At 42.4% G+C, this 13,285-nt stretch overlaps 1 protein-coding gene across 21 annotated transcripts in view; it reads right to left on the reverse strand.

The window, feature by feature from the left end:
• Nucleotides 1-13,285, reverse strand: part of CUX1 (cut like homeobox 1) — a 417,182-nt gene that overhangs the window by 318,445 nt on the left and 85,452 nt on the right. For 11 of the 21 annotated variants that reach the window (XM_044993432.1, XM_044993419.1, XM_044993418.1 and 8 more), the window contains 2 exons: nt 8,386-8,496; nt 7,544-7,592 (listed from right to left, as the gene is read on the reverse strand). In XM_044993432.1, the coding sequence (XP_044849367.1) occupies nt 7,544-7,592; nt 8,386-8,496 (160 nt within the window). The remainder of the gene's footprint in view (nt 1-7,543; nt 7,593-8,385; nt 8,497-13,285) is intronic. The other 10 variants (XM_044993433.1, XM_044993434.1, XM_044993427.1 and 7 more) reach the window with 1 other exon arrangement.

Below are 13,285 nucleotides of genomic sequence, written 5' to 3' on the forward strand. Positions count from 1 at the left end.
GTTTCACGTGTGCAGGAGGCTATTGGGGGAAGGGGGGGAGGAGCGAGGGCATGGCATGCTCAGGGGAAGGGGTAGGGGCCTTGGGGGAAGGGGTGGAGTGGGGGCAGGGTTTGGGGCAGAGCAGGGGGTTGAGCAGTCAGCACCCCCCAGCACATTGGAAAGTTAGCATCTATAACTCCAGCCCCGGAATCAGTGCCTAGGTAAGGAGCTGCATATTAACCTCTGAAGAGCCGCATGCGGCTCTGGAGACACAGGTTGGCCACCCCTGCACTAGAACAACATAAATAATGAAACACTGAACAAGGGACATTCCATGAGTGCGGCACTCAATGCCACAAGGTAACTTTGAGGCCAAGAGCTTTGTAGGGTTAAAAAACTGATTAGACATTTATACAGATGAGAACATCCTTAGTTACATTACACTGGAAAAATATTTTTCCCTAAGAGAAAAAACTTCTATGCTTCAGGGTATAAGCCAACCACTCACGGATGTGGGTTATGAAGAAATGTTTGCTATGGGAAGGTTTTGCTTTAACTGGTAGCTACAGGGTTTCATGCACCATTCTTAGTTACTGCACCTTTTCCTAAATCAATGGGTACTGACCACTGTCTGATACATGGATTAGAATCAGACCAGTGATCTGATCTGTCATGACAATTCATATGATCTTGCTTATAATAATTTAAATATTTCAGATCTATGATTAGATAACCCAACCTCTGAACCTTAGACCTTTTTTACAAATAAACAGAGGTTGACAACTCCCTATTTGCATCTATGGAATGCAGACATAATATAGTGAAAATATCTTGTCCTTTTACAAGTTCTGAGAGTGTAAAACTCACTTTTTGAAATATAGTACATTTGTAAAGCTTTATTTCAAGCCTCTAGTTGTAACTCCTGACACACACTTGCCTGTGCCCAAACATTCCCAGAATAATCATTGCTTCTCTGAAGGTACGCCCTTGACTATACCGGTCAAACATTTGCTGGTAGTTTTGACTATTGCACTCCACATTTATTCCGAAGCCATGAAAACAAGGGAAAGATCTCATAAAAAGGGAAATGCCCAATATATTACCTTTCTATCAGAGTTGATAATTTACAAGGTACATGAAGGAAGATACCCTATTGTATCTGCTTCATCTTTTAAAGCTTCACCTGGATTCTCCTACCCATCTACTCTCCTGAAATAGAAGCGTTAATATTCTAAGTTTCACTGACAGTGTAGCAGAATCGGCCCTCTGCCATAGGGCTCTTCTAAACACTAGATTACTTACAACAGACTTTGGGGAGAGTTTAAGGGCATCTTGGACAGCATCGGGCAGGGAGCTGGGAGGCAAGTGACACTTACCCACTAATCTGTGGTGAGGGAAAGGGATCATGTAATGCACTATGCCACTGCAGCATTGACTGTGCTGCATACTTAATCGAAAGGGAGACACAAAGCTCAACTCAAACAATCTCAGTTGGGAAGAGACTATTTTCAGAGCAGGCAAACCTTGTTTATCTTGGAAGATGTTCTGTACATAAGCTGCTTTAAAAAAAATTGTTAACAACAATATATTTGGAAAAGCAGCAAAGAGTCCTGTGGCACCCTATAGACTAACAGACGTATTGGAGCATGAGCTTTCGTGGGTGAATACCCACTGCGTCGGATGCATATTTGGAGTTTAGTCATTGTACTTCCCTGGTGTAGGTCTCAGAGACGGTTTCACTGCCTTGGATAGGTTTTGTGACAAGGACTCAAAGTTGCAGTTTTGGCTAGGAGCTTGCACAAGTAATTATTATTTTCACCTTCTAGTTGTCTCCCAGCCTCCATAGGCTTTGGTTCCTCAAGTTTAATCCAAGGACTATTCTTCCTACTCAGAATGTTATGCTCTGGAGAGACTAAATTGTCCTTTTCCTGTGTTTTTTCTGTCAGATATCTATTTTCTAAGGCTGACTACAGTTTCTCTCAAAGAACCAAGGTTATTGCAGAGTGAGTAACCTCTTCTTCAAGTAGCATCCCTATGGGTGATCCACTCTTAGTGAATCCCAAGCAGTGTCCATCACAGAAGAGAAAAAAAGTAGGTACGCTCCCTGTGCAGTAACGATGGTTCTTCGAGATCTGCCCCCCCATAAGTGTGTCTGTGCCTCTGCACTGCTGATCAAAGAACTTTGGTAGCAGTGTCAGTTGGGCCTGCACATGCACTGTCTTACCTCGTGCTGCGCCACAAGGCAAGCCAGAGCATGCGGGCTAACTGTCCTCAGTTCCTTCTCTAACACAGAATCATAATGAGAACTCTGAAGTAGAGGGGAGGACACCCATAGGGACACACATCTCGAAGAACCACTGTTACTGCACAAGGCGAGTAACAACTACTTCTTCTTCTTCTTCTTCAAGTTGTGTCCCTATGGGTGCTCCACTGTAGGTGACTCAGAGAGGTATCCCTTTTGGAGGTTTGGGACTTCGGAGTCGAGTCAGTTACAGATTATAGCACTGTGGAGCCAAAGATGTCCCATTTCTGTCCTGGAGCAGTAGCATGGACACTTTTTGTTCTGGTAAGTGGTGAACAGGTCTAAAGATAGTGTTCCCCATCACGTGAAGGTCGTGGAATACTGACAGCTGCATCTCCCACTCGTGATCATGCAGGAACTTGCGACTGAGGTTGTCCATTATCAAACTCTGCGTGCCCAGGAAGTAGGCCACAGACAAAGTGACTTTGTGAGAGATGCACCAGTTCCATAGTCTCATTGCCTCCACGCATAGGGAGGGTGACCTGCCCCTCTCCCCAATAGTTGATGTAGTACATGCAGGCTATGTTGTCTGTTTGGATCTTTGTACGTGATCCTGCTAGGAAATGGGCACAGACATTTCTGACCGCTCTCAGTTTGAGGAGATTGGATTTGCCTTGCATCGTGAGGACTTTTAAATGCATGCCAGACTGTATTAGAGATGCGTCGGTGGTAAGGAGCAAGGATGGTGACATCTGCAAGAAGGGGATCCCTTTGCATGCATTGGCTGGGTCTTTCTAGCAGTCTAAGGAGTTTTCATCCCGGTAGGTAGTGACAGGGGTTTGTCCAGCCTGTCTCTGTGCAGTTTGTAAACCTAACTGACCCATAGTTGGAAGCATCACATCTGGAGTCTGCCGGGTGGTATCACTGCCGTGCGTGCCACCATATGCCCCAATAGTTGAGGACAGAGTCTGACTGGTATTTGGGGACTGCGTTGAGCTGTGTCTATGAGTGAGACCAGGAATAGAAAACTGTATTGAGGTAGGAAGGCTTTGGCCTGTAGAGCATCCAGGTCATCCCCTATGAATTCCAGGTGTTACACTGGTGTGAGAGTTGACTTCTGGATGTTGATCTGTAAGCCCAGGTCTGTAAACAAGTGTATCATGGTGTCGATGGCTCTATGAGCCTCCAGGAGTGATCAGGCTCTGAGGAAACAATCATCCAGGTATGGATAGATCATTATCCCTTGCAAGCATAAATGAGTAGCTACCACAGAGAGAACTTTGGAAAATACTTTAGAGGCTGATGAGAGTCTGAAGGGAAGGACTCTGTATTGGTAATGGTAATATCCCAGAGTGAATCTGAGAAATCATCTGTGAGCTGATAGAATCGAAATGTGGAAGTAGGTTTCCTGCAGGTTGAGGGCCAAAAACCAGTCCTCCCTGTTCCAGTGATAGAATGATCATCTAGAAGGTGACCATCTTGAACTTCTGAGCTTTGACAAACTTGTTGAGAGCTCTGAGATCCAGTACTGGTCTCCAACCTCCCTTTCTTTTGGTTATTAGGAAGTAACAAGAACAGAACTCTTTGCCTCGAGGGAGGCATCTCTCTTCTCAGCAAAGAGCTTTGAACCCTTGAACAGGAGGTCTTCTGCTGTGGTGTGCTCCTACTTTGGGAATCCCAACAAGTGGAGCCATGACTCCTGCCTCATCACCACAGCTGTGGAGATGGATCTATCCTCTGTGTCGGCAGTGTCAGGGGCTGACAGTAGCAATATTTTTGCCACTAGTTGTCCCTCCTGAATGATGGCAGTTTACCAATAAAGTAATTCAGCTTATTGTAGTTTGCGTAATTTTATTTTGCCATGAACGCCTGATAGTTGACAATATGGAATTGTAAGGTTGTTGAGGAATATGCCTTCCTGCCAAAGAGATCAAGGTGCTTCCAATCCCTATCACAGGGCCTTGCCCTGGAATGGTGTTGTCAGTCACAGGATTTCATGGCATCCACCACGATGGAATTGGGTGATGGGTGGGAGAAAAGGAACTCTGATTCCTTTGCGGGGACGTAATATTTCTTCTCCTCACACTTGCACATTGGGGCAATAGATCTCAAGTTTTGCCACACTGTTTTAGCCAGATCTAAGATGGCTTCATTAACTGGAAGGGTGGTCTTCAAGGAGGATGAAGAGTAGAGGATATCAAGGAGCTACTGGTGTGTGTCCTTGACCTCCTCCAGTGGTATGTGGAGGGTATTCGCTACTTTTTTTTGCCAGCTCCTGAAACAATCAGAAGTTATCTGCCATGGACGGTGGTGAAGGCATGCCTGCTTCGTCTGGCGCAAAGCCGCCGGGCAAAGCTTGAAGGGTGCAAAGCAGGCTGTTGTGTCACCCCAAGGTCCCAGGATGGCCGTTGTGGTGGCATAGGGCCTGGTGGAGATGCTCATGGGGGGGCACTCCCGCACCCTGTTGATAGTGCGTCTCCTACGGAGCTTGGGAAGACCTCCTCTGGCTCACTATCTGACTCCTCACTTGACAGTGGAGGGGCATGGCATGATTGCAGGGATATCTCCTGTGCCCAGCAAAGGCTCAGTGCCTTGATGTCAGTACTGAGGGGTTGAGACTCGGGTGTCTCCATCATGCAGAGGTCCCTAGTCTGGTGGAATTCCGCCAGTACTGATTATCCCTGTGGCAGTGCTGTGGGAGATGGAGACCTCATCTGTGCCAGGCGGGCTACTGTCACTGGCGGTACCAAGGTGGGTGGGAGAAGAGGAATTCAGAGTCCTTGGTAGGAATATTCTCTTACAAGTGGGTGTCACTGTAGCCAGGGTTTGCCAGATGGTCCTAGTGGATTTCCAATAGAGCCTCATTAATAGGGAGGGTAATTCTAGATGGTATGTCAGAGTGCAGAATGTCCAAGAGCTTGTGTTAGGGTTCTCTGATCTCCTCTAGGGGTATCTGCAGAGAGACCGCCACCTGCTTAACAAGGTCCTGGAACTGCCAAAAATCATCAGCCACCAATGGAGAGGGAGAAATCGGGGCTTCATCTGGTGAAGAGGACAAGATGGTGGTTTGAAGCGGTGCTTCTTTGTCCACCCTGGTATCCTGCTCCTCAAACGTTCCCTCCTGTTGCTTGGTGGGGGGAGGCAGCTTGTGTCTCCCTATCATAGGGATGATAGGCTGGGTCTCGGCCCGAAAGAATTACCGATAGGATGGGTCTGGGCCCGAGAGAATTACCAGTGATAGACGCCCAGAGATCCCAATATGGCCATTTAGACTCATAGAAGACTAGGGTTGGAAGAGACCTCAGGAGGTCATCTAGTCCAACCCCCTGCTCAAAGCAGGACCAACACCAACTAAATCATCCCAGCCAGGCCCATACGTATGATGGGATGGATTCCAGGGTTACTCCCACCAGGACTGATAAGATCCTGGAGCATCTTCCCTGTCCCTTCGAGAGAGGGTTAGTGTAAGGGTATAATCGGAGAACCCTGCACTGAAATGGAAGCAGCACAGGAGAGGTCATCATCAACATCCTCCTCTTCTTCAAATGGAGGAGCTCCCAGCGGAAGGGGGGGGGGGTGCGGGAAGAAGGTAGGTTATGGTACCGGGGATGCAAAAGGATCCAGCTATCAAGAGGCTCTCGATACAGAAATATGCTTGGTACCTGTCAGCAACAGACACTCTGGATCAGAAGCCATCACCAAGTGTCTCTGGTATCTGAAGTCTTGCAGTACCAACAGATGTTGTAGTACCGAGTGTTTGTCCTTGTCAGATTATACCAGAGGCATAAGGCACTTCAAGGCTGCGACAATGAGGTTGGAGGCTTACATGGTACCGTGACACTTGGTAATGGCATTGAGAGAGGAGCCAGAGTCGATGGTACTGATCTTCTATGTTTGGTGCCATCTCCAGCCAATGGTACAAGGTCTTCCTGGAACCCTGTTTTCTCACATCCCCTGTTCCAGAAGAGCGTTTCCCCTCTATGGTACCAAGACTCAAGGAAGACCTCTGAGGAGGCTAGAGACCAAGGTCTTTTTGAAGGAGAAGCCCCAAGAAGGGAACTAGATCTGTTTTTTTTAGAGGATCTGAAGGAGGGCTCTGAGAAGGTCTACTTACTAGGGTAATCTTGCACCAAGATGGAAGTGGGGGTAGAAATTCCCAAAGACTGATGCCTCGGGGAGGGTTGGAGGGGAAGCTGACCTGGTTCTGAAGCAGATCAAGGGGAACGTTCCATCACAAGGAGTCAAAAGTTTGAGATCTTGGTTCTTCCAGACCCTGATTTCAGGGCTAGACAGAAGTTTCACTTATTGGCTACCTCAGCAGTTATGTAGCTTCTTTTTAGATTAGCTAGCTGGTTTGTTAGTTGTCGTTAGTTTGGTGGGGGGAATTTAAACAAACAAAAACAAAAAACTTTTTTTGGTTAGAGAGAGACTTGTTCTATTCCCTGCAGGGAAATTCTCCCTGTGAGGGGCATGCCCAGTTCACTGGGGTTTAAATGCTGCCTCTCACGTAAAGAGGCCATTCCAGTCAGCGATGGACACTGCAAGTGTGTTAGCTACCTGGGTGAGTCTAGAGTGCTACAGAGGTGGACATGCTATCTCTGTCTTGGGCCAGGCAGTTCAGAAGGAACTGAGGGCCGGTTTGCTCACAAAGCCTGTTTTAGCCTTGGTTTGGGGCACGACGATACCAATAGCACATGGGCAAACCGAATGGACACTGGTAATAAAAATCTATGATCAAGGGTGCGTGGTGCACACATTCATCAAGTGGAATACTCAGAGACGCTACCTGAAGAAAAATTACTCCTATATCAACAATCAACTGAGGAAGCACAGGTTGGCCCCGTCACATCTGAAATACTTCCTCTGTCTCTGAACGCAGTAATTGCATAAAAGTTACCTTTTTCTTTTTTTAAAGCTCACTTTATTTTTTAGTTCTGTCAAAGAAAGTAGAGTATGATGAAGTATACTATGAAATTCCTGTTCAGAAGCAGAGAAGACTGAAAAGGAAACATCATAGCAACAGAGGAAAGAGAGAAAAGGAACACCAAGGAATCTATACAAGCTTACAGGAGAATGTGATCTGGCAGTGACAAAGAGAGATGAGCTCAACCTGTAGAAGTCGGAATAGATCCAAGCTTCCCCAAATATTGAGGATGATCCACATCATTGTTTTGGATCTAATCCATCTCTACTTCTGAAGACAAGGAAAACATTCTGTACCAAATTAGTGAACAAAAGGCTGCAGTAGTGTGTTTTTATTTAAAAAAAAAAATCTTAATTTCTACCACCATATGATTAACATATTAAAAACCATTCACTTACCAGTATGTCTTGCTTATTTACTGCAGAAGCAAGCCACCGACTTGAAAAACTGAGTGGGAAAACAATGCCTCTATAAGAATGCCGGGCTTTCCTCTGAGTATGAGCAGCCAGACAATGTACTAAAAGTTTACTGAGAGACCTCGCACAATGCATTTAAAAGCCCTTTTTTCAGTAAATTTCTGCTTGATAAAAATACAGTTGTCAGTGTGTGAAGAAATTTGCCAAGGACAGTTCTCCAAATAAGCCAACAAACTGGTAAATGCAGAAAGTCATTTTTGCATTTTGGGTTATCTGAGGTTTTGTTCTTCATAGAAAGGTGAGAACACACATAAAATTTGCAGAATGCATATATAAATCCTCCAACTTCCAGATACTTTGCTTATTTGAGAAATCAGCCTTTGAAAAGATGTTTATCCCCTCTGCCTCACACCTCCTTCTGTACCCTCCATGACTCAGACCTCTCTCCCTCCATAGCTTTGCCCACTTCTGCTCACTGATGTCTTATTTTCTTCTGCCCCAATGCTGAGCATTGGCCTAGATCTGTTCCCATTGAAGTCAATGGTAAAACTTCATTTGATTTCAGTGGAAACAGATGGGCCAATGCAGAGCAGAGCTGAAATTTCACCCTTGATTTACATTTAAGGGTCTACATGCATGTAGAGTGATAAATTTTGGATTACCACAGAAAAAAGATTTTTACAATGTCTCTGAGTTTTAGATGATTATGAAATGTAAACAAGCCATTTATGTTAAGTACGGTGTTCAAATTTAAATCCCCCAAAAGTCAATTAAAATATATTATATCAAGAAAGTCAAATAACTTAAGTAGCTTTTCACATTACCTCTGGAGTGTTTTTCTTGAACTCACGACTTTGCTCAATAAGCTTTTTTCTAGACTGCTCACTTTCATCTTGTCGGTTAGCCAATACCGTTGCTGTGGCATCAAGCTCTCTCTGTCAAGAAAAAGAAAAGAAACAGCAAGATTGTAATTGCTCTTAGTTGAAGAGAAGGTCATTTACCCCAGATAAATAAAAATATATACCTTCATACCGACTCCTCTCAAGAATGCACAGAACAAAGATACCAACCTCCAGAAATTACTTCCCCTGAATGTAGTTAAACACTAAGTGCCACAGAACTTAAATTCTGTCCTGAAACCAAAAATGACTTGCTTGCATGTAGGAAAATCAAGTAGATATTTTTTCCAAAAACATTTAGGATTATATAATAGTAAGGTAATATAGTAAGATACCAGAAACAAAACTAATGCAACATATACCTCATAATAATCCTCAAATCAAACTAAAAGTAGTATGTCTACTTCACGTTCAAGTCAGTTCCATTTTTAAATGGCTTACATCACCTATTTCCTTTGCTGACTTTGGAAGCACTCTCTGTTTTAGTTATTCTGAGTGAAAAAGCTATGTCTGAATAACTGAAGTACAAGTTCCTCCTCTATGTCAACTGATGATGGCTTTACTTCAAAGTTATTCTTAAAATCACAAACTACTCACTGGGATCACTAGGTTCTTCTCCATACAAAGTTTTTAAAATTTGGGGACATCCCACAATAAGAGACTTCCTTCTGTTCTAAAGACCAAATGATCTTTTCCTCAGTCTCTACTTCACATTGGAACTTGTCCCCGTTACATTATCAATAACTGTAGTTATCCCTTTGCTGATTGTTTTGCCACTAGAAATACACACAATATCCTTCGTCTGTAGTCATACTTTATGAATGCCAGAATAACTTCCACCAATTTATAGTAAACAGAACTACCAATACAGCTATAACATTACTGCCAAGCTTTGCCCAAAATGATTTCAACATACTATCCACCATCACATCTTTCTTCTGTACTCAACACCGTACTTTAAATTAAACCATGCTGCATTGCATGGGTCATTTATCAGCACATAAGCCAACACTATTCACATCATTCTGAATCACTCTACTTGCTTTTGCAATATTTGAATGTTATATTTAAAATATTAATTTTCCCACTCAGATATGTGCAACATTTTCACTTAAGTCAACAGGCGCTATATCCATGTATTTATGCAGAGAATCTGGCACTACATTTTCTTTACTTTTAATTGATTTTCTTTCATTTTGACTTAATCTAATGTTCATGAAAAGTGAGCAAAACTACTTGCTAAAGTGAGGCATAATGTAGACAGGTTCTGGGCCATCTTCTCCACATAACTCTGCCAGTAAATCTTACTCCTGGTCTAAAAAACCTCTGCTATTCTCCTGGGCAGAAATTGCCAATCCTATGAAACTGAATAAAAGATTTAGATATAAACAAATATCAATTAAAAAAAATCAGATTGACACAACCAGATGAAAAAATATAAGGCCAGGATTTTAGCCCTTGATCTTCTTTCTAGGCATTTTGTGAAAGAAATCTGGATTAAAATTATTGGTTCTCTCATGTATAAATCCTGCCACTCTTCTGTTACTTTTAGGTTTAAACTAATTTAGCAAGTCTGAAGCATAGACTGAGTTGATGTGCACATATTTTACATGATTCCATAAGTCTGACGGGAGTAGGGGGAAGAAGAGGACGGGTCTGAGGTTTTTCTTTTGCAGTACCCAACTCAGAAGGATGTAAGTGGTTTTTTTCCTTAATTTTCACTTCCTCACAAAGAGATATCTTAAGTTTCTTTCTGTTACATATAGACCTTAATTAATTTAATCCTAAAAAATATGATATATCTAAAACTAGGAACCATGCTGGAGATAGTGATCCAAATATCCGCATAGCACTTTAAAAAAAACCTCAATATTTCTGACTTTAAGGTAAATTTTAAAGGCAATATGTCCAAAAGATTTTGGTTTAGAATTCTATAACAGCAGCATATGAAATCTATTGCAGAAAAGTTGGAAATATTTAACAGTTGGATAAGCCACATTTGAAATTCATCCCAGTTAATTTTATGCAAGACAAAAGAGCAACAGAAACTAATGTGGTTAGACTTTAATATAAAGAGCAATAACGGATAAACAGAAGGCTTTTCAAAAGTATAAATAAAATCTGGTAAGGACAACAATTTGGAAATCTATATTTTGGAAATAAGCAGAAGTTAAAAGCAAGAAGAAAAACTGATGACATTGGAGAGAGTTGCAGTAGACAAAAATATCAAGCAAATGCAGTCTACTAAGAAGTATTAGTAATGAATTAGAAAGAAAGAATAGAGAAGTAGCAGATTTGACAATACAGTTTTTTGCTTCCAATTTTAGAGAAGAGGAAGAAAGTGAAGAACTGCTTCAGACAAAGATCTTATTTTGCACTATGAGAGTAGAGGAGTTAGATAGAACATCAAACACTCCCCCATGGCCTGTTTGCTTTGTGCCATTCTACTGGTATAAAGCAGCCTCTTGAGAATTTCCCCTGCACAGAGGAATCCGTTGGTGGTAAGAAACCACCATACCAGTACCTAGGCTATGTCACCCTTCAGCATACAGGACATGCCCAGGAAAAAAGGAGAATGGCAGATATGAAACTATGTATCAATACTCCTGAGCTGCTGAATTGACAGCTTGACACAGTGGATGGAAAGCGTAATGTAGCACAGCCCAGAGACACAACTCAGAACCTGGTCCAGTGTCTATGAGTAACAACAAAAAGAGCTAGGAATAGTTTAGACACTCAAACAAGCAAAGTATATCCAGTCCTCTAGCTAAAAAAGTTGTAGAAGAATAGAAATTAATGCAATCTTAAAGAGACATTGTCAAGGCTGGCAAGCCGAAAATTAGCACCATTTTAATTTGTTCTTCATTTCTTGATCATAACTATTTAGACACCAGAGCTACAAAGTCCATTTATTAGAAAAAACTAGTTGTGCGTTGGGTGCAACAATACAATAATTACGGAAGATTTTCTCACATTTGTGGCATACACAGGAATGTCTCAGGAGAGACTGGGATTATTGCAAAATTCAATACCGTACACTGAATTATTCTTGTAAGAGACTGATACCACATGGATAAACTTGTGATCTCAAAACCTTCTGCATAAGACAAAATTTCTGGCCCATCAGCCACAATAGGTTCTATGTAGCCAATAAGAGGAGATTTAAGATTACAAAGAGAAAAGTATTCTAGGTTCCATTAAAATTACAGGATGCCAATCTCTCAGACCAAATATTCTTTTGTTGTCTAACAATTCCCCACAACTTTGAAGTCTAAAATTGTCAAGATTAAAAGCAACAGAAACCAAACCATAAAGGTGTTATACTGGGGACCAAACCATGCAGGGGATTCAGAGCTCATCACCTCCAGGGTCACTAATTCAAATCTGGTTACTAAACTTTTAGTGAAGGATATCCAAACTTTACCACTGTTCAATGGCCTGTGCAAAAATGAGTTGGAGTCTCAGGACACTTTCTCATTCGAGAAGCGAGGTCAGGCAGAGACATGGAAATAAACTAATTCCACCCCACGGTGGTCAGATCAAGTTAAGGCAGATTGGAGAGGTGGTTAGGGGAGTTTTATATTACCCATTGTACACTTGTTTTGTGGTTAGGTAATGACCATCCTCTTCGGAGCTGTCCATGACCCTTTCACCAACATTACATTCACTTTTTAAATGGGGGAACACAAGGAAAAGAAAGCATTATACTCTTAAATGTAAGTCTTATTAAAAAGGAATCCTTAAATATCAACATCAAATATTTCTTTTATGCTGTATCAGAACTACATCATAAACACACCACAAGGTTAATTTGATATTCACTGTAACATTAATACTAAACAGATTCATCATAAATTTGATTAATGTGACAATTATGAAGTTCCACTAGAATATCATTTAATATTTTTTCTTTTAATTTTTATTTAACATGTTAAAAACAGAGAAAGCAATGGTATATTCCCTTGGTACTCAAAGCCTGAAGGCCACTTGCAGCCCCCACTGACCCTCTAGAATATTGAACAGATCATACAGACTCCCAGACACGTGCAGAAACAAAAATCCCATCTTATAATTAAGAGCTGCAACCAGTATTTACAGCTCCCTGCCCAGAAGCACTATGTGCAAGCACCTGACTCTTCTGGAATTAGAGGGCTTTCTTACTGCTCTGTCTGGGAAGAGTTCTCAGAAAGGGGACACTACCTATGTATTCAGAACACTGCAAGAGGACTCCCCACCCCACCCACAGTTAACGTTTCCAGAGAAGGGTGAAAGAAGATGAACCTCAAGAAGAGAAGACCACGCATTACCAAGAATCTCCAATCTGCTTCTCTCCAATCTCCTTCCCTTCCCTTCACCCTAGCAGTGAGGGAAACAGGAGATGGAAAGGAGAAGCTAGAGGAAAGAATCAATGGTGAGAATGTGCATAGATACTAGATTTGGTGGAGACTGGAGAGAGATAATAGGTGGGTGGGGAGGATGTGTAAACAATAGTTTAATTTTGGGCACTGGAGGAGAGATAAGGGAAGGAGAATCAGAATTCTCAAGAGCCCTTTAAATTGCCACTGGGAGAGAGGGCAGGTAATAGCAGATTGTGCCCACCACCTGTGTCTCTAAAAAGGCGTTGCACCCCTCCATCTTCTCCTCTCCTTCCTAGTGGCAAATGATAGATCCACTGGGAGAGAAACAGAAATAAGCTGGTGGCTCTGCAGGCAGAACCAGGGGATAACAGAATGCCCAGGGCTGAGGATCAATTTCATAGCAACAGGCCCATTCAACGCCTCTGCAGCACTATTCTTGCCTCATTTCTTATAACTTAAGTTGTAAT

This window comes from Mauremys mutica, chromosome 19 (assembly GCF_020497125.1).
Source record: "Mauremys mutica isolate MM-2020 ecotype Southern chromosome 19, ASM2049712v1, whole genome shotgun sequence".
NCBI lineage: Eukaryota > Metazoa > Chordata > Testudines > Geoemydidae > Mauremys > Mauremys mutica.